Source organism: Pleurodeles waltl, chromosome 1_2 (assembly GCF_031143425.1).
Source record: "Pleurodeles waltl isolate 20211129_DDA chromosome 1_2, aPleWal1.hap1.20221129, whole genome shotgun sequence".
In the NCBI taxonomy this organism is placed as follows: Eukaryota; Metazoa; Chordata; class Amphibia; order Caudata; family Salamandridae; genus Pleurodeles; species Pleurodeles waltl.
The window spans coordinates 397,197,200-397,218,931 of NC_090437.1; the positions used below are offsets into that span (position 1 = coordinate 397,197,200).

The 21,732-nt window shown below is 46.4% G+C and overlaps 1 protein-coding gene across 6 annotated transcripts in view; it reads right to left on the reverse strand.

Moving 5' to 3' along the window:
• Nucleotides 1-7,808: 7,808 nt before the first annotated feature.
• Nucleotides 7,809-21,732, reverse strand: part of PSIP1 (PC4 and SRSF1 interacting protein 1) — a 524,703-nt gene continuing 510,779 nt past the window's right edge. For 4 of the 6 annotated variants that reach the window (XM_069240070.1, XM_069240030.1, XM_069240039.1 and 1 more), the window contains one exon: nucleotides 7,809-8,546. In XM_069240070.1, the coding sequence (XP_069096171.1) occupies nucleotides 8,425-8,546 (122 nt within the window). In that variant the 3' untranslated portion in view covers nucleotides 7,809-8,424. Of the gene's footprint in view, nucleotides 8,547-8,951; nucleotides 8,997-21,732 lie in introns of all 6 variants that reach the window. The other 2 variants (XM_069240049.1, XM_069240059.1) reach the window with 1 other exon arrangement.

Genomic DNA, 21,732 nt, shown 5'->3' on the forward strand with positions numbered 1-21,732 from the left:
GGTCTATTAACACCAGATCTAGAAGGTGACCCTGTGCTTGAGACCACTGTGATGCTAGGCATTGTTGTAAGGGCCTCATGTGCAGTCTTGCGTTTGGGACAATGGCTATGCATGATGACATCATGCCTAGGAGTTGTAATACCATCTTTGCCTGTATCTTTTGTGTTGGATACATGCGTTGTATGATGGTGTTGAAATTTTGAATTCTTTGTGGACTTGGAGTGGCTACTCCTTTTGATGTGTCTATTATGGCTCCCAGGTATTGTTGTACCTTGCGTGGCAGAATTTTGGATTTTGTGAAATTGACGGTGAACCCTAGCTTGAAGAGGGTTTGTATGATATGATTTGTGTGATTTGAGCACTCTATTAACGAATGGGCCTTGATTAGCCAGTCGTCTAGATATGGGAACACATGTATTTGCTGCCTTCTTATGTGTGCTGCGACTACCGCTAGACATTTGGTAAAGACTCTTGGTGCGGTTGTTAATCCGAAAGGCAGTACCTTGAATTGGTAATGTATTCCTTTGAATACAAACCTTAGGTATTTCCTGTGCGATGGGTGTATTGGTATATGGAAATAAGCATCCTTGAGGTCTAAAGTTGCCATGTAGTCGTGCAGTTTTAGCAATGGCAATACTTCTTGTAGTGTGACCATGTGGAAGTGGTCTGATTTGATGAAAGTGTTCACTACTCTGAGGTCTAGGATTGGTCTCAGTGTTTTGTCATTCTTTGGTATCAGAAAGTACAGTGAGTAAACTCCTGTGTTTATTTGTGTGTTTGGCACTAATTCGATTGCATTCTTTTGCAATAGTGCCTGCACTTCTATCTCCAGGAGATTGGAATGTGTGTTGTTAAATTTTGTGCTTTTGGTGGTATGTTTGGAGGGAATTGTAGAAATTCTATGCAATAACCATGTTGGATAATTGCTAGAACCCAAGTGTCTGTAGTGATTTCCTCCCATGCTTTGTAATAATGACCTATTCTTCCCCCCACTGGTGTTGTGTGGAGGGGGTGAGTGACCTGTGAGTCACTGTTTAGTAGTAGGGGCTTTGAAATCTTCCTCTATTTCTAGGGAATTGCCCTCCTCTATATTGTCCCCGAAAACCTCCTCTATACTGTCCCTGGTAACTGGACGGTGTGGCTTGTGAGGTGCTGGCTTGTGTGCTTTGACCTCGAAACCCCCCTCGAAAGGGCGTTTTACGGAATGTGCTGTAATTCCCTCTGCTCTGCGGGGAGTAGAGTGCGCCCATGGCTTTGGCAGTGTCCGTATCTTTTTTGAGTTTCTCAATCGCTGTGTCCACTTCTGGACCGAACAGTTCTTTTTCATTAAAAGGCATATTGAGAACTGCTTGTTGAATCTCTGGTTTAAATCCAGACGTTCGGAGCCATGCATGCCTTCTGATAGTTACAGATGTATTAATTGTCCGTGCAGCTGTATCTGCAGCGTCCATGGAGGAGCGGATCTGGTTGTTGGAAATGGTCTGTCCCTCCTCAACCACTTGTTTTGCCCTATTTTGTAAGTCCTTGGGCAGATGTTCAATGAGATGTTGCATCTCGTCCCAGTGGGCTCTGTCATAGCGCGCAAGTAGTGCCTGTGAGTTCGCGATGCGCCACTGGTTTGCAGCTTGTGCTGCGACTCTTTTACCAGCTGCATCGAACTTGCGGCTTTCTTTATCTGGGGGTGGTGCATCTCCAGATGTGTGAGAGTTGGCCCTTTTCCTAGCTGCTCCTACAACGACAGAGTCTGGTGGCAGCTGTGTAGTGATGAAAGCCGGGTCTGTAGGAGGCGCCTTATACTTTTTTTCCACCCTTGGTGTGATTGCCCTACTTTTGACCGGCTCCTTAAAGATGTCTTTTGCGTGCCGGAGCATACCAGGGAGCATAGGCAGGCTTTGGTAGGAGCTGTGGGTGGAGGAGAGGGTGTTGAATAAGAAATCATCCTCGACCTGTTCTGAGTGGAGGCTTACGTTGTGAAATTGTGCTGCTCTAGCCACCACTTGAGAATACGCGGTGCTGTCTTCTGGTGGAGATGGCTTCGTAGGGTATGCCTCCGGGCTGTTATCTGACACTGGGGCGTCGTATAAGTCCCATGCGTCCTGATCTTGGTCACCCTGGCTCATGGTGGTGTGAGCTGGGGAGTGTGATGGAGTTTGTGCTGGTGAGACGTTAATCACAGGCGGAGGAGAGGGTGGTGGGGTAACTCTTTTCACCACTTTTGGTTGTGGTGTTTGTTCCGTCTGGAACTCCAACCTTCTCTTTCTCCTAATGGGGGGAAGGGTGCTTATTTTTCCTGTCCCCTGCTGTATGAAGATACGCTTTTGCGTATGGTCCACATCAGTTGCTTGCAGCTCTTCCTCAAACCTATGCTTCTGCATTTGGGAGGTTAGCGAGTGCTCTTCTGTATAAGAGCCTGAAGCTGGGTCGCTTGCAGTTTGTTTCGGCATCGAAACCCTGTCTGCGTGTTTTTTCGGCTCCGAGGTGACTTTTCTTTTTTGGGGCCGAAACCTCTCGGCGTCGATCTGTTTCGGTGCCGCTGTCTCGGCGTCGAGCCGTGTCGGCACCGGCATCTCGGTGTCGAGGCTTGTCTCCAGCACTTTCTCGGTCCCGAGAAGGCTGCGTGCCGGTGTCTCGACCGGAGTCGGACGATCTCGGCACTGTTTGGGCCTTTTTCGGTGCCGACGGGCGGTCACCGAATTTATGGGTCGAGCCATGGCCTGGTGGCAGTGGCATCCCCTGGGCCTTGTAAATGTTCTTCTGAGTGGATTTCGACGTCTTACTCACGGTTTGTGTATCGTCGAATCCTTCGGAGTCTGAGTCTTGGATCGAGAAGGTACCTTTTTCTTCCTGTTCCTCGAACTCCCGTTGGGCTGTCGGTGCGGACGCCATCTGAAGTCTTCTGGCTCGACGGTCTCGGAGTGTTTTTCGGGACCGGAACGCACGACAGGCCTCGCAGGTGTCTTCGCTGTGCTCAGGTGACAGGCACAGGTTGCAGACCAAGTGTTGGTCTGTGTAAGGGTACTTATTGTGGCATTTGGGGCAGAAACGGAACGGGGTCCGTTCCATCGGCGTTCTTCAGCACGCGGTCGGGCCGACCAGGCCCCGACGGAGGATCGAAAAACTACCCCGAAGGGCACCGGAGCTCTTCGATCTTCGATGCGGTGTGGAATCTAAGTACGCCGATCCCGAACGCAACAATACCGACGAAAATCTTCCGAAATTAGCTAATTTTCCGTTCCGAAACTCGGAGCGACAGGAACACGTCCGAACCCGATGGCGGAAAAAAAACAATCGAAGATGGAGTCGACGCCCATGCGCAATGGAGACAAAAGGAGGAGTCACTCGGTCCCGTGACTCGAAAGACTTCTTCGAAGAAAAACAACTTGTAACACTCCGGCCCAACACCAGATGGCGAGCTATTGCAGAACATGCGTATCTACAGCGACAGATGCCATCGAACAAGTACTTTTAGGACTTTGCCACGTATAGGTGCACTCAAAAAATCTACTCGACCACTCGCAATGGAGAGTTTTATTTTATGAGGTTGAGCTATTTTTAGATCCTACTCGCCTCTTCGGGCGAGTGGATAAAGAACAGGTGTTCTGTTCTGTCAGAAACTGAATTAGCAATTAAGCTGCCTTTAAATCTTATTCTTGTCACATTTGCTCTGAGACGGAGGTCAAAAGTCAGTTTATCTTCTTGCAATGCAAATACTATTGCTTGTGCCTGCGGAGTGCCAGGATTTTGTAAGGTGAACTGTCTGATCTATGTGAAATGAAAAGCTATTGGTATCAGGTTTTTCCTAACACACACCATTTATATAACTAAGCCAACTTTACAAACATTTCAAAGTATATTTTAGAAGCTGTGAAAGACAATTTTTTGTACTTCTGTGTGATGAGAAAAATATTTTAACAGGATAAAAAAAGTCAAAACACTTTACTTGGTGATGTGCAAATGGAAAATGCTTTCTGAAACCCAATTTTCAGCGATTATTGTTAATACACTATATAGTTTTATCAGTAAAGTTAGTGGGAAGGTTTTTGGACATTTACTATCTGTAAATGAGTGTGCGCTACCACATCATGCTTTAGTAATATATTTATTAAAAGTGAGTGTTTAAACATAAACTGAGAAACACTCCTGCCCTGATGACAAAGCTATTCGTAAACGAAGAAGCAAGTCATGCATGGATCACGTGCACCCTATATGTGGGCTAGATTTATTATACATGGAACCAACGTTCAGTGTATTTAATCAAACAAAAGATCATTTTTTTTAACAGCAGAAATGCTGAACTGACATATTTGAAGGTGCACTTATATGTGAGAATGAAAAAAAAGGCGTCTGAAAAATACAATATTTGCCTAGGAACACACATTACAGTTAGGTCAAGTAGATTATTCAAGCTACTTGACCTGCAGGACTAGTAAAATTTTTATGATTTTTTAGAGGCCTGGTAAAAACTGTTACTTACTTGCAAAAGATAATACACTGTATAGCATTTACCTTTGTTAAAGTTCTGTAGGAAAATGGTTCCATGTTGCAGTTACACCCCACCTTTTGCCTGATAATGATGCTGATTTGACTAAGAAGTGTTAGCCAGGCCCCAGCACCAGTTTTCTTTCACATAAAATGTACCATTGTTTCCACAATTGTCACACCGCTGGCACACAGATAAGTCCCTTGTAAAAGGTGCCAGTGGTACCAAGGCCCTGTGACCAGGGAAGGTCCCTGAGGGCTGCAGCATGTGTTATGCCACCCCAAGGAACCCCTCACCTAACACATGTAACACTGCCATTGCAGATTGTGTGTGTTGGTGGGGAGGAAAAGGCAAAGTCGACATGGCATCCCCCTCAGGATGCCATGCACACAACATACTGCCTATGGCATATATAAGTCACCCCTCTAGCAGACCTTAAAGCCCTAAGGCAGGGTGCACTATACCACAGGTGAGGGCATAGCTGCATGAGCAATATCCCCCTACAGTGTCCAAGTCTATTCTTAGACATTGTAAGTACAGTGTAGCCGTATTAAGTATATAGTCTGGGAGTTTGTCAAAAACTACACAGTTCCATAATGGTTACATTGAACACTGGGGAAGTTTGATATCAAACGTCTCAAAATAATAAATCCACACTGATGCTAGTGCTGGATTTATTAAAAGAATGCACACAGAGGACATCTTAGAGATGTCCTCTGTATTTTACCCAATCCTTCAGTGCAGGACTGACTGGTCTGTGCCAGTCTGACACTGAGACAAGTTTCTGAACCCCTGGGGTGAGAGCCTTTGTGTTCTCTAGGGCCAGAAACAAAGCCTGCACTGGGTGGAGGTGCTTCACACCTCCCCCTGCAGGTGCTGTAACACCTAGCAGTGAGCCTCAAAGGCTGAGGCTTCGTGTTACAATGCCCCAGGGCACTCCAGCTAGTGGAGATACCCACCCCTCGGCCACAGCCCCCAGTTTCGGCGGCAAGTCCGGAGGAGATAATGAGAAAAACAAGGAGTCACCACCCTCCAGTCAGGACAGCCCCTAAGGTGGCCTGAGCTGAGGCGACCCCTGCCATAGGAAATCCTCCATCTTGTTTTGTTGGATTCCCCCCAATAGGATTAGGGATGTGCCCCCTCCCCACAGGGAGGAGGCACAAAGAGGGTGTAGCCACCCTCAAGGACAGTAGCCATTGGCTGCTGCCCCCAAGACCTAAACACTCCCCTAAATTGAGTATTTAGGGGCGACCATGAACCCAGGAAAACAGATTCCTGCAACCTGAAACAAGAAGGAGGACTGCTGACCTGAAAGCACCGCAGAGACGACGGAGACGACAATTGACCTGGTACCAGCCATACAGGCATGTCTCCAGACTGAGAGAACCTGCAAAGCGATGCATCCAGCGGGACCAGTGACCTCTGAGGACTGACCTGTCCCTAAAGGAAGAAACTTGGACAGCAGCTCTGTCCAAAACTGCAACAAAGAAACAAACTTTAAAGAGACTCCAGCCTCACTCCAGAGGCTGGAGTCTCACTCTGCACCTGACACCCCCGGCTCGTGTCCATAACAACCAACACTGCAGAGAGGACCCCCAGGCGACTCCCACGACGTGGACACCCCAAGACGACCTTCATGCACTCCCACAGCGACGCCTGCAGAGAATCCAAAGGCTCCCCCGGACCACGTCTGCTCGGTAACAAAGGAACCCGACGCCTGGAAGAAGCACTGCACCCGCAGCAACAAGGCCCGAGAGAAACCAACTATCAGTGCAGGAGTGACCAGCAGGAGGCCCTCATCCTTGCCCAGTCGGTGGCTGTCCCGAGAAGCCCCCCTGTGCCCTGCCTGAATTGCCAGAGTGATCCCCAGATCTCTACATTGATTTCTATCTACAACCCGACACCTGCACACTGCATCCGGCCGCCCCTGTGCCGCTGAGGGTGTATTTTGTGTGCCTGTTTGTGACCCCCCCCAGTGCTCTACAAAACTCCCTCTGGTCTGCTCCCCGAGGAAGCAGGTACTTACCTGCTAGCAGACTGGAACCGGAGCACCCCTGATCTCCATAGGTGCCTATGCTATTTGGGCCCTACTTTGACCTCCGCACCAGACCGGACCTGTGTTGCTGGGTGTTTGGGGTTAACTTGAACCCCCAACAATGGGCTGCCTAAAACCCGGGAGACTGAACTTCTAAGTGCCTTACTTACCTGAAAAACGAACCAATACTTCCCTCCCCCAGGAACTGTTGAATTTTGCACTGTGTCCACTTTCAAAATAGCTTATTGCCATTTTTGCCCGAACTGCGTACATTACTGTTTTAATTCAAAGTTCCATATTTACCTATGCCAAGTACCTTACAATTTATGTACTTACCTGAATTCTGAATCTTGTGGTTCTAAAATAAAGAGAATAATATTTTTCTATATAAAAACATATTGGCCTGGAGTTAAGTCTTTGAGTGTGTGTTCGCATTTATTGCCTGTGTGTGTACAACAAATGCTAAACACTACCCTCTGATAAGCCTACTGCTGGACCACACTACCACAAATAGAGCATTCGTATTATCTAATTTTGCCACTATCAACCTCTAAGGGGAACCCCTGGACTCTGTGCACACTATCTCTCACTGAGATAGTATATAGAGAGCCAACTTCCTACAAGTTTTTCTGGAGTCGATACATTATATAAAAAAGCATTCATTTGTCTAAACACTGGTCTCGAGTTTCTTCTTGTGTGTGTGTGTGTGTGTGTGTGTGTCTCATTTATTGAGTCTCTATGTTCAACAGATTTTTAGCACTACCCTCTGATAAGTTAAATCTGCTCGCCCACACTACCAGAAAAGAGAGCCTTTGGAATGATTACTTTTAACCCCTGAAAACCAATAAGGGTAGCCTGGACTATCTCCATAGCGACCCCTCACATTGGTACACTACATAGCCAGCTTCTGCATCCCAGATGTATGTAGGGACAAACTGTTGGTCTACAGAAGCACTTGCTTGATAATGTTTCCAGATCTTATCTGGCACCTGGGGAAATTCAAAAGGAGAGGTATCTGCATTTCAGTATCCATAAAAAATATCACTATGTAAACACTCTCCAGAGATAAGTTGTGTTGAAGGTTAGTTAATAACCAGCACACTGGTATGTTAAGGTGGTGAAATAACCCAAGCAAAGAGTGACGACATTTTAATCCATGGAAGGTACCGTTAAACCGATAAACTTACAGCAATACATACTTCATCTCAACCCTATTTCTGTGTAAAAAAAAATTACCTAATTACTACAGTCAGTCATACAAGTAAACACAGACTAAATGATCTAAAACAATAGTTTTGTGGTAAAACATCTATATTTACACTTCAGGCTAAACCTGCACCATACAACAATTTTGCAAAATCACAACAAATTCTTTATAAAAAAAACACAAATACACAATGTGTACACATGATATGGAATTAAAAACATTGCTATAAAAAGTTACTTGAACACCTAGAAAACCATAAAGAAATAAAATAGGAAACTGCTTTTTGATGCCACACAAACTAATTAACAATGTAAAGTGTCAGTGTACTGGAGAGGGTAAATGCATACAATGTATGCAGCAGTTTGATATTAAAAATAAACTATCCGAATGCTTGGGACCATTACTTTTTAACTTGCACACTTAAATCTACAGTATGCAAGTAGCATAGAATTACACTTTGCAACATAGAATACTTTTGTTTTCCTGCATGTACAACAGTTAACACTTAAAAAGCTCTGTATTTTTTTCAGTACTGCACAAACAACCAAGAAAGGACGCTTTGGTTCACAAACACCAAAAAAAAAAAAAATACCCCACAAAAACAGGGGTGTTGGATGAACACAATTTTCTTGAAAACATCAAATTACAAATAAAAATATTTAAAACTTCTAACAGTCTTTGAAGGTTTTAGCTGCAAAACTGTCAGAATATGATCTTTGCAGTGCTTATAATGGAGGAGTTACAATGGGTACGGCTAATTTTCAAAGCCAGAGTCTTCATTAGTTTGTTTTGAAGATTCAGATGCGATGGGTCCACCAAGTTTTCTACAAAACAGAAAAAAACCTGTTAAAAGTGATGGCCACTAACTTGCAGAATACTAATAATGAAGTCCCTCTGGGGACCTCTGCTAAGTTACATTACAATGTTTTGCTGTCATTTGCTGTGGGGTCAGGTAGCTTCAAGTCAGATTCACTTTAGATTAAAACCTTAAAGGTAACACATTGTTTCATGCTCCCTTCTCCCCATTCCCTCAAATGAAGGGTCTTTGTTAAGTAGACAAGAACTCAGTTTGTGTGGAAGCACAAAAAGAGTGTGCATTGGTCCATGCCCGCTACAATCAAAATGGAACACATTCATCAATACAATTAAAAGTGACACGTGGTGGATCACAAGGACGAAGGAGAAGTAGGATAAGTACTAGAGTTATACACTTTTTTGTTTTTTCTTACCGCTAACACTGTCATGGATCCACATGATGGACATTACCCTGACATCTACAAAAAAGATCCACAATCATTACTAATATTAAAAAACAAAATTAAAGACAGAGCTTGTAAGGTGACCTCTCTGATGTCAAACAAAAATTCACGATTCCTCATACCGCAGCATGATCTCAAAGGCTTTTTTTCTCTTTCTTAGTTTAAAGTACTGAAACCTTCTATTCAAAAGTGTGCTAATCATCCACAATAATGTTGTTTCTCTGGGAAAGGTCTGGTGGTGCCACCCATGAAATCAATAATCCATATTATGTTGCAAAAAGAACATTTTCACCCCTGTATTCTTAGTTCTCCTACCAGGGGAATCCTCATCAAAGTCATAAGCACTAAATAGTTCCATCCACGCGCAGGGATCAAGGAGCATGTTTTAAAAACAATTATACATATATTTATTTATAAATAACTCTGTGTACAAGAGAACTTTACATATATGTTGGCGGCCTAAAGGAAAGCTAAAAATGGCAAGACTTCATAAAACAAATCATAGGCTGCAAAGTTAAGTGCAGGAGAGAAAAAAGGGCACTGAGCTTTAAGAACCTCACAGTACACCCTGTATCCCATCATGCCTGTTAGTTAAGGTCATTTTTTACTGAAATTAGAGCATTGTGGGAGAAAATCTGTAAAGAGCTGTAGTAGTTCCTGTCTGGGGAGGTGTGTGCAAGGGTAGCTTACGACTTTGAAGCATTCTCCTGGAAGGGATATTTTCTTCCAGGGGATCCTCATCAACAGTTATAATAACTGAATAGAATAGCAAGCCCATCCCAAAAATAAAACGGATAAGAAACAAACATCTCTAACATTCACCCAAAGAAGTTCCTCAAAGAAGCTTGCCCTACTTGAGTATCCATTGTGGAGTCTGAATCTAGACATTAGTATTTAGTACAGGTATGAACAAATCTCCAAGTAGCAGCTTTACATATTTCAAAAATGGGAACATTTCTACAAAAGGATACGGTAGCAGCCTTTCCACATGAGGAATGTGCTTTAGGTCTAGCAGGTAGGGATTTCCTATCTATCTGATATGAAAGAATTACACTGGACACTATCCATCCAGAAAGGGACTGTTTTGAAGAAGGTAAGCCTGTTTGCACTGGACCATAATTTATGAAAAGGCAATCTGATTGCTATATGTAAGGAAATGCCTCCTTGGCATGGTTACCCCCTGACTTTTTGCCTTTGCTGATGCTATGTTTTGAATTGAAAGTGTGCTGAGGCCTGCTAACCAGGCCCCAGCACCAGTGTTCTTTCCCTAACCTGTACTTTTGATTCCACAATTGGCACACCCTGGCATCCAGGTAAGTCCCTTGTAACTGGTACCCCTGGTACCAAGGGCCCTGATGCCAGGGAAGGTCTCTAAGGGCTGCAGCATATCTTATGCCACCCTCGGGACCCCTCACTCAGCACAGACACACTGCTTGCCAGCTTGTGTGTGCTGGTGAGAACAAAACGAGTAAGTCGACATGGCACTCCCCTCAGGGTGCCATGCCAACCTCACACTGCCTATGCAGTATAGATAAGTCACCCCTCTAGTAGGCTTTACAGCCCTAAGGCAGGGTGTACTATACCATAGGTGAGGGCACCAGTACATGAGTACTGTGCCCCTACAGTGTCTAAGCCAAACCTTAGACATTGTAAGTGCAGGGTAGCCATAAGAGTATATGGTCTGGGAGTCCGTCAAACACGGACTCCACAGCACCATAATGGCTACACTGAAAACTGGGAAGTTTGGTATCAAACTTCTCAGCACAATAAATGCACACTGATGCCAGTGTACATTTTATTGTAAAATACACCCCAGAGGGCACCTTAGAGGTGCCCCCTGAAACCTTAACCGACTATCTGTGTAGGCTGACTGGTTCCAGCAGCCTGCCACAACCGAGACATTTTGCTGGCCCCATGGGGAGAGTGCCTTTGTCACTCTGAGGCCAGAAACAAAGCCTGCACTGGGTGGGGATGCTATCACCTCCCCCAGGCAGGAGCTGCAACACCTGGCGGTGAGCCTCAAAGGCTTACCCCCTTTGTCCCAGCACCGCAGGGCACTCCAGCTAGTGGAGTTGCCCGCCCCCTCCGGCCACGGCCCCACTTTTGGCGGCAAGGCCGGAGGAGATAATGAGAATAACAAGGAGGAGTCACTGGCCAGTCAGGACAGCCCCTAAGGTGTCCTGAGCTGAAGTGACTAACTTTTAGAAATCCTCCATCTTGCAGATGGAGGATTCCCCCAATAGGGATAGGAATGTGACCCCCTCCCCTTGGGAGGAGGCACAAAGAGGGTGTACCCACCCTCAGGGCTAGTAGCCATTGGCTACTAACCCCCCAGACCTAAACACGCCCTTAAATTTAGTATTTGAGGGCTTCCCTGAACCTAAGAATTTAGATTCCTGAAACTACAAGAAGAAGAGGACTGCTGAGCTGAAATACCCCTGCAGAAGAAGAACAGAAGACACCAACTGCTTTGGCCCCAGTCCTACCGGCCTGTCTCCTGCCTTCCAAAGAAACCTGCTCCAGCGACGCTTTCCAAAGGACCAGCGACCTCTGAATCCTCAGAGGACTGCCCTGCTTCAAGAAAGACAAGAAACTCCAGAGGACAGCGGCCCTGCTCCAAAAAGACTGCAACTTTGTTTCGAAGGAGCAGATTTAAAGACCCCTGCAACTCCCCGCAAGAAGCGTGAGACTTGCAACACTGCACCCGGCGACCCCGACTCGACTGGTGGAGAACCAACACCTCAGGGAGGACCCTCCGGCGACTCCGAGACTGTGAGTAACCAAAGTTGTCCCCCCTGAGCCCCCACAGCGACGCCTGCAGAGGGAATCCCCAGGCTCCCCCTGACCGCGACTGCCTGACTCTAAAATCCCAACGGCTGGAAAAGACCCTGCACCCGCAGCCCCCAGCACCTGAAGGATCGGAACTTCAGTGCAGGAGTGACCCCCAGGAGGCCCTCTCCCTTGCCCAGGTGGTGGCTACCCCGAGGAGCCCCCCCCTTGCCTGCCTGCACCGCTGAAGAGATCCCTGGGTCTCTCATTGAAAACCATTGAAAACCCGACGCGTGTTTGCACACTGCACCCGGCCGCCCCCGCGCTGCTGAGGGTGTACTTTTTGTGCTGACTTGTGTCCCCCCCGGTGCCCTACAAAACCCCCCTGTGCCCTCCGAAGACGCGGGTACTTACCTGTTGGCAGACGGGAACCGGGGCACCACCCTTCTCTCCATTGAAGCCTATGTGTTTTGGGCACCTCTTTGACCTCTGCACCTGACCGGCCCTGAGCTGCGGGTGTGGTAACTTTGGGGTTGCTCTGAACCCCCAACGGTGGGCTACCTTGGACCCAAACCTGAGACTTGTAAGTGATTTACTTACCTGCTAAAACTAACAATAACTTACCTCCCCCAGGAACTGTGAAAATTGCACTGTGTCCACTTTTAAAACAGCTATTTGTGTTTTATGTGAAAAGTATATATGCTACTGTAATTATTCAAAGTTCCTAAAGTACTTACCTGCAATACCTTTCAAATGACACATTACATGTACAATTTGAACCTGTGGTTCTTAAATAAACTAAGAAAAGATTTTTCTATAACAAAACCTATTGGCTGGATTTGTCTCCGAGTGTGTGTTCCTCATTTATTGTCTGTGTGTATGTACAACAAATGCTTAACACTACTCCTTTGATAAGCCTACTGCTCAACCACACTACCTCAAAATAGAGCATTAGTATTATCTCTTTTTGACACTATCTTACCTCTACGGGGAACCCTTGGACTCTGTGCATACTATTCCTTACTTTGAAATAGTGCATACTCCTTCCACCCAGCACTGTGTCCGGAGCATTGCAAGTTGTTTTTCTTCAAAGTAGCATTTTCCAAGTTACAGGACCCAAGTGATACCTTCTTCTCAGTGATATTGTGCATGGGCATTGACTCCTTTGTTAGACTGTTTTCTCATAGGCAGATGAGAAAAGGAGAGTAGAGGAAGTATAGAGAAAGAGATGTCCACGCATATCTAACTACATATCTACAAGTATATAAAAATATAAGGTAACTGGAGCCTCCACAGGCATCTGGGGAGGAGGAAGGGCGCATGTGAATCTACAGCACTACATGCTACGAACAGATGCTTACTGGGTAATGAAAATGTCACTTACCCAGTGTACATCTGTTCGTGGCATCAGTCGCAGTAGATTTGCATGTTTTGCAATAGCTCGCCATCTGGTGTTGGGCCGGAGTGTTACAAGTTGTTTTTCTTCGAAGAAGTCTTTCGAGTCACGGGAGCGAGTGACTCCTCCTTTTGTCTCCATTGCGCATGGGCGTCGACTCCATCTTCGATTGTTTTTCCCCGCAGAGGGTGAGGTAGGAGTTGAATTGTAGTAATAGTGCCCATGCAATGGAGTGACTAAGTATGCACCTATTTAAGGTTGAGATGATACATATATAAATAGTTGAAGGTAACTTCCAAACTGCTACAGGCTCCCGGGGAGGCGGGTGGGCACATGCAAATCTACTGCGACTGATGCCATGAACAGATGTACACTGGGTAAGTGACATTTTCAGTTCGATGGCATCTGTCGCTGTAGATACGCATGTTTTGCATAGACTAGTAAGCAGTTATCTCCCCAAAAGCGGTGGATCAGCCTGTAGGAGTGGAAGTAGTCTGAAATAATGTTCTTAATACGGCTTGACCTACTGTGGCTTGTTGTGCGGATAACACGTCTACACAGTAGTGCTTGGTGAATGTGTGAGGCGTAAACCATGTGGCTGCCTTACATATTTCTTGCATTGGGATGTTTCCTAGAAAGGCCATGGTAGCACCTTTCTTTCTGGTTGAGTGTGCCCTTGGTGTAATGGGCAGCTGTCGTTTAGCTTTAAGGTAGCAGATTTGGATGCATTTAACTATCCATCTGGCTATACCTTGTTTTGATATTGGGTTTCCTGCATGAGGTTTTTGAAATGCAATAAATAGTTGTTTAGTCTTTCTGATGTTTTTTGTTCTGTCAATGTAATACATCAATGCTCTTTTGACATCTAATGTATGTAGTGCCCTTTCAGCTACGGTATCTGGCTGTGGAAAGAACACTGGAAGTTCCACTGTTTGATTTAGATGGAACGGTGAAATAACCTTTGGCAAAAATTTAGGATTGGTCCTTAGGACGACCTTATTCTTGTGTAGTTGTATAAAAGGTTCCTGTATTGTAAACGCTTGAATCTCGCTTACTCTTCTTAGGGAAGTGATGGCGATGAGAAATGCCACCTTCCAGGTTAGGAACTGTATTTCGCAGGAGTGCATGGGTTCAAAAGGTGGACCCATAAGTCTAGTTAGGACAACATTTAGGTTCCATGAAGGAACAGGTGGTGTTCTTGGTGGTATAATTCTCCTAAGGCCCTCCATGAATGCTTTAATGACTGGTATCTTATATAGGGAAGTTGAATAGGTAGTCTGCAGGTATGCAGATATTGCTGCAAGGTGTATTTTAATGGAAGAGAAAGCCAGGTTAGATTTTTGTAAGTGAAGCAAGTAACCCACTACATGTTCTGGAGTTGTGTGTAATGGTTGTATTTGATTAATATGGCAGTAGCAAACAAACCTCTTCCATTTACTTGCATAGCAGTGCCTGGTGGATGGCCTTCTGGCTTGTTTTATGACTTCCATACATTCTTGGGTAAGTTGTAAGTGCCCGAATTCTAGGATTTCAGGAGCCAGATTGCTAGATTCAGCGATGCTGGATTTGGGTGTCTGATCTTTTGGTTGTGCTGTGTCAACAGATCTGGCCTGTTGGGCAATTTGATGCAGGGTACTACTGATAGGTCTAGCAGCGTTGTGTACCAGGGTTGCCTTGCCCAAGTTGGTGCTATTAATATGAGTTTGAGTTTGTTTTGACTGAGTTTGTTTACCAGGTAAGGAAGGAGAGGGAGAGGAGGAAAAGCGTAAGCAAATATCCCTGACCAGTTCATCCATAGGGCATTGCCTTGGGACTGTTTGTGTGGGTATCTGGATGCGAAGTTTTGGCATTTTGCGTTCTCCTTTGTCGCAAACAAGTCTATCTGAGGTGTTCCCCAGAGTTTGAAATAAGTGTTCAGAATTTGGGGGTGAATTTCCCATTCGTGGACCTGTTGGTGATCTCGAGAGAGATTGTCTGCGAGTTGATTTTGGATCCCTGGTATAAATTGTGCTATTAGGCGAATTTGGTTGTGAATTGCCCAACGCCAAATCTTTTGTGCTAGCAGGCTTAACTGCGTGGAGTGCGTCCCCCCTTGCTTGTTTAGATAATACATTGTTGTCATGTTGTCTGTTTTGACGAGAATGTATTTGTGAACTATTATTGGTTGGAAAGCTTTTAGTGCTTGAAAAACTGCTAGAAGTTCTAGGTGATTTATATGCAGTTTTGTTTGATGTACGTTCCATTGTCCTTGTATGCTGTGTTGATCGAGGTGTGCTCCCCACCCTGTCATGGAAGCATCTGTTGTTATTACGTATTGTGGCACTGGGTCTTGGAAAGGCCGCCCTTTGTTTAAATTTATGTTGTTCCACCACAGAAGCGAGAGGTAAGTTTGGCGGTCTATTAACACCAGATCTAGAAGGTGACCCTGTGCTTGTGACCATTGTGATGCTAGGCACTGTTGTAAGGGCCTCATGTGCAGTCTTGCGTTTGGGACAATGGCTATGCATGAAGACATTATGCCTAGGAGTTGTAGTACCATCTTTGCTTGTATCCTTTGTGTTGGATACATGCGTTGTATGATGGTGTTGAAATTTTGAATTCTTTGGGGACTTGGAGTGGCTACTCCTTTTGATGTGTCTATTATGGCTCCCAGGTATTGTTGTACCTTGCGCGGCAGAATTTTGGATTTTGTGAAATTGACGGTGAACCCTAGTTTGAAGAGGGTTTGTATGATATGATTTGTGTGATTTGAGCACTCTATTAACGAATGGGCCTTGATTAGCCAGTCGTCTAGATATGGGAACACATGTATTTGCTGCCTTCTTATGTGTGCAGCGACTACCGCTAGACATTTGGTAAAGACTCTTGGTGCGGTTGTTAATCCGAAAGGCAGTACCTTGAATTGGTAATGTATTCCCTTGAATACAAACCTTAGGTATTTCCTGTGCGATGGGTGTATTGGTATATGGAAATAAGCATCCTTGAGGTCTAAAGTTGCCATGTAGTCGTGTAGTTTTAGCAATGGCAATACTTCTTGTAGTGTGACCATGTGAAAGTGGTCTGATTTGATGAAAGTGTTCACTACTCTGAGGTCTAGGATTGGTCTCAGCGTTTTGTCCTTCTTTGGTATCAGAAAGTAAAGTGAGTAAACTCCTGTGTTTATTTGTGTGTTTGGCACTAATTCGATTGCATTATTTTGCAATAGTGCCTGCACTTCTATCTCCAGGAGATTGGAATGGTGTGTTGTCAAATTTTGTGCTTTTGGTGGTATGTTTGGAGGGAATTGTAGAAATTCTATGCAATAACCATGTTGGATAATTGCTAGAACCCAAGTGTCTGTAGTGATTTCCTCCCATGCTTTGTAATAATGACTTATTCTTCCCCCCACTGGTGTTGTGTGGAGGGGGTGAGTGACATGTGAGTCACTGTTTAGTAGTAGGGGTTTTGGGGCTCTGAAATCTTCCTCTATTCCTAGGGAATTGCCCTCCTCTATATTGTCCCCGAAAACCTCCTCTATACTGTCCCTGGTAACTGGACGGTGTTGCTTGTGAGGTGCTGGCTTGTGTGCTCTGACCCCGAAACCCCCCTCGAAAGGGTGTTTTACGGAATGTGCTGTAATTGCCTCTGCTCTGCGGGGAGTAGAGTGCGCCCATGGCTTTGGAAGTGTCCGTATCTTTTTTGAGTTTCTCAATCGCTGTGTCCACTTCTGGACCGAACAGTTCTTTTTCGTTAAAAGGCATATTGAGAACTGCTTGTTGAATCTCTGGTTTAAATCCAGACGTTCGGAGCCATGCATGCCTTCTGATAGTTACAGATGTATTAATTGTCCGTGCAGCTGTATCTGCAGCGTCCATGGAGGAGCGGATCTGGTTGTTGGAAATGGTTTGTCCCTCCTCAACCACTTGTTTTGCCCTATTTTGTAAGTCCTTGGGCAGATGTTCAATGAGATGTTGCATCTCGTCCCAGTGGGCTCTGTCATAGCGCGCAAGTAGTGCCTGGGAGTTCGCGATGCGCCACTGGTTTGCAGCTTGTGCTGCGACTCTCTTACCAGCTGCATCGAACTTGCGGCTTTCTTTATCTGGGGGTGGTGCATCTCCAGATGTGTGGGAGTTGGCCCTTTTCCTAGCTGCTCCTACAACGACAGAGTCTGGTGGCAGCTGTGTAGTGATGAAAACCGGGTCTGTAGGAGGCGCCTTATACTTTTTTTCCACCCTTGGTGTGATAGCCCTACCTTTGACCAGCTCCTTGAAGATTTCTTTTGCGTGCCGGAGCATACCAGGGAGCATAGGCAGGCTTTGGTATGAGCTGTGGGTGGAGGAGAGTGTGTTGAATAAAAAATCATCCTCAACCTGTTCTGAGTGGAGGCTTACGTTGTGAAATTTTGCTGCTCTAGCCACCACTTGAGAATACGCGGTGCTGTCCTCTGGTGGAGATGGCTTCGTAGGGTATGCCTCCGGACTGTTATCTGACACTGGGGCGTCGTATAGGTCCCATGCGTCTTGATCTTGGTCACCCTGGCTTATGGTGGTGTGAGCTGGGGAGTGTGATGGAGTTTGTGCTGGTGAGACGTTAATCACGGGCGGAGGAGAGGGTGGTGGGGTAACTCTTTTCACCACTTTTGGTTGTGGTGTCTGTTCAGTTTGGAACTCCAACCTTCTCTTTCTTCTAATGGGGGGGAAGGGTGCTTATTTTTCCTGTCCCCTGCTGTATGAAAATACGCTTTTGCGTATGGTCCACATCAGTTGATTGTAGCTCTTCCTCAAACCTATGCTTTTGCATTTGGGAGGTTAGCGAGTGCTCTTCTGTATAAGAGCCTGAAGCTGGGTCGCTTGCAGTTTGTTTCGGCATCGAAACCCTGTCTGCGTGTTTTTTCGGCTCCGAGGTGACTTTTTTCTTTTTCGGGGCCGAAACCTCTCGGCGTCGATCTTCTTCGGTGCCGCTGTCTCGGCGTCGAGCCGTGTCCACACCGGCATCTCGGTGTCGAGGCTTGTCTCCAGCACTTTCTCGGTCCCGAGAAGGCTGCGTGCCGGTGTCTCGACCGGAGTCGGACGATCTCGGCACTGTTTGGGCCTTTTTCGGTGCCGACGGTCGGTCACCGAATTTATGGGTGGAGCCATGGCCTGATGGCAGTGGCGTCCCCTGGGCCTTGTAAATCTTCCTCTGTGTGGTTTTCGACGTCTTACTCACGGTTTGTGTATCGTCGAATCCTTCGGAGTCTGAGTCTTGGATCGAGAAGGTACCTTCCTCTTCTTGTTCCTCGAACTCTCGGTGGGCTGTCGGCGCGGACGCCATCTGAAGTCTTCTGGCTCGACGGTCTCGGAGTGTTTTTCGGGACCGGAACGCACGACAGGCCTCGCAGGTGTCTTCACTGTGCTCAGGTGACAGGCACAGGTTACAGACCAAGTGTTGGTCTGTATAGGGGTATTTATTGTGGCATTTGGGGCAGAAACGGAACGGGGTCCGTTCCATCGGCGTTTTTCAGCACGCGGTCGGGCCGACCAGGCCCCGACGGGGGATCGAAAAACTACCCCGAAGGGCACCGGAGCTCTTCGATCTTCGATGCGGTGTTGAATCTAACTACGCTGATCCCGAACGCAACAATACCGACGAAAATCTTCCGAAATTTGCTATCTTTCCGTTCCGAAACTCGGAGCGACAGGAACACGTCCGAACCCGATGGCGGGAAAAAAAACAATCGAAGATGGAGTCGACGCCCATGCGCAATGGAGACAAAAGGAGGAGTCACTCGGTCCCGTGACTCGAAAGACTTCTTCGAAGAAAAACAACTTGTAACACTCCGGCCCAACACCAGATGGCGAGCTATTGCAAAACATGCGTATCTACAGCGACAGATGCCATCGAACGTAACATTTTCCGTTTGATGGCATGTGCGGCTGTAGATACACATGCTCTGCACAGACTGTAAAGCAGTCCTTCCATAAAAGAGGTGGCTTGCCTGTGGGAGTTGTAGTTGATTTGATTGGAAAAGTGTTTGTAGCACAGCCTGACCTACACTGGTTTGCTGACGTGCTAGTATAGCCACACAGTAATGCTTAGCAACGCTTTGTAAATGTATGTGGTGTAGACCATGTAGCTGCTTTACAAATTTCAGCTATAGGTATGATTCAGAGTTAAGCCATAGTGGCTCCTTTTTTCCTAGTAGAATGTGCTCTGGAAGCACCAAGTAACTGCCTCTTTAGCATAGCAAGTTTGTATGCGTTGTACTATCCATCTGGCTATGGTGTTTTGGGACATTGGACTGTCTTTGTGAGGTAGTGAAAAAAGCTACAAAGAGATGTTTGGTTTTCCCAAAGTCTTTGGTTCGGTCAACGTAAAACATAAGTGCTCGTTTAACATATGGAGTGTGTAAAGCTCTTTCCGCAGCTGAGTCAGGCTGCAAAAAGAAAACTGGTAGCTCAATGGATTGGTTGATACGGAATTGGGAAACCACTTTAGGAATTAACTTTGGGTTTGTGCAAAGGACCACCTTGTTTTTATGGTTCTGCAAGAAAGAATCTGCCTAGGTTAGGGCCCGGAGCTCACTAACACGTATGTCTGAGTGATGTGATAGTGACTAAGAACACCACTTTCCAGAAAAGATACTGAAGAGGACATGGGCTGGTTCCAAGATGGTGCAGGAGACACTGGGTGGAATAACCCTTTTAAGGCCTTCCATGAAAGCTCTGATGACTGGAGTTCTAAACAAGGAAGTATGTTGGCTGTTCTGTAGACATGCAGCTATAGCTAAGAGATGTAAACAAATAGAAGTGTAAGCTAAATTTGTTTTCTGTTAATTGAGCAAATAAACAATTTGTCTTGGACAGTAGCTTTAATGGTGTTAATATGTTTGAGTTGGAAGAAGCATACAAAATGTGTCCATTCTGCAACACAACATGCTCTAGTTGTTCGTCTACGAGATTCCTTGAGAATGTCCACAAATTCTGCAGGCAATCCCAAGTAAGGATAAGTTACTTACCTGTAAATCCTAGTTCTCTTCCAGGGGTATCCTCATTGTAAGGAAATGCCTCCTTGGCATGGTTACCCCCTGACTTTTTGCCTTTGCTGATGCTATGTTTTGAATTGAAAGTGTGCTGAGGCCTGCTAACCAGGCCCCAGCACCAGTGTTCTTTCCCTAACCTGTACTTTTTGATTCCACAATTGGCACACCCTGGCCTCCAGATAAGTCCCTTGTAACTGGTACCTCTGGTACCAAGGGCCCTGAGGCCAGGGAAGGTCTCTAAGGGCTGCAGCATGTATTATGCCACCATAGAGACCCCTCACTCAGCACAGACACACTGCTTACCTGCTTGTGTGTGCTAGTGAGAACAAACTGAGTAAGTCATGGGTGCCATGCCAGCCTCTCACTGCCTATGCAGTATAGGTAAGACACCCCTCTGGCAGGCCTTACAGCCCTAAGGCAGGGTGCACTATACCATAGGTGAGGGCACCAGTGCATGCGCACTGTGCCCCTACAGTGTCTAAGCAAAACCTTAGACATTGTAAGTGCAGGGTAGCCATAAGAGTATATAGTCTGGGAGTCTGTCAAACACGAACTCCACAGCACCATAATGGCTACACTGAAAACTGGGAAGTTTGGTATCAAACTTCTCAGCACAATAAATGCACACTGATGCCAGTGTACATTTTATTGTAAAATACACCACAGAGGGCACCTTAGAGGTGCCCCCTGAAACTTAACCGACTATCTGTGTAGGCTGACTGGTTCCAGCAGCCTGCCACACTAGAGACATGTTGCTGGCCCCATGGGGAGAGTGCCTTTGTCACTCTGAGGCCAGTAACAAAGCCTGCACTGGGTGGAGATGCTAACACCTCCCCCAGGCAGGAGCTGTAACACCTGGCGGTGAGCCTCAAAGGCTCACCCCTTTGTCACAGCACCGCAGGACACTCCAGCTAGTGGAGTTGCCCGCCCCCTCCGGCCCCGGCCCCCACTTTTTGGCGGCAAGGCCGGAGAAAATAATGAGAATAACAAGGAGGAGTCACTGGCCAGTCAGGACAGCCCCTAAGGTGTCCTGAGCTGAGGTGACTCTAACTTTTAGAAATCCTCCATCTTGCAGATGGAGGATTCCCCCAATAGGATTAGGGATGTGACCCCCTCGCCTTGGGAGGAGGCACAAAGAGGGTGTACCCACCCTCAGGGCTAGTAGCTATTGGCTACTAACCCCCCAGACCTAAACACGCCCTTAAATTTAGTATTTAAGGGCTTCCCTGAACCTAAAGATTTAGATTCCTGCAACTACAAGAAGAAGGACCGCCGAGCTGACAAACCCCTGCAGAGGAAGAACAGAAGACACCAACTGCCTTGGCCCCAGACTTACCGGCCTGTCTCCTGCCTTCCAAAGAACCTGCTCCAGCGACGCTTTCCAAGGGACCAGCGACCTCTGAATCCTCTGAGGACTGCCCTGCTTCGAAAAAGACAAGAAACTCCCGAGGACAGCGGCCCTGCTCCAAAAGAACTGCAACTTTGTTACAAGGAGCAGATTTAAAGACCCCTGCAACCCCCGCAAGAAGCGTGAGACTTGCAACACTGCACCCGGCGACCCCGACTCGACTGGTGGAGAACAACCA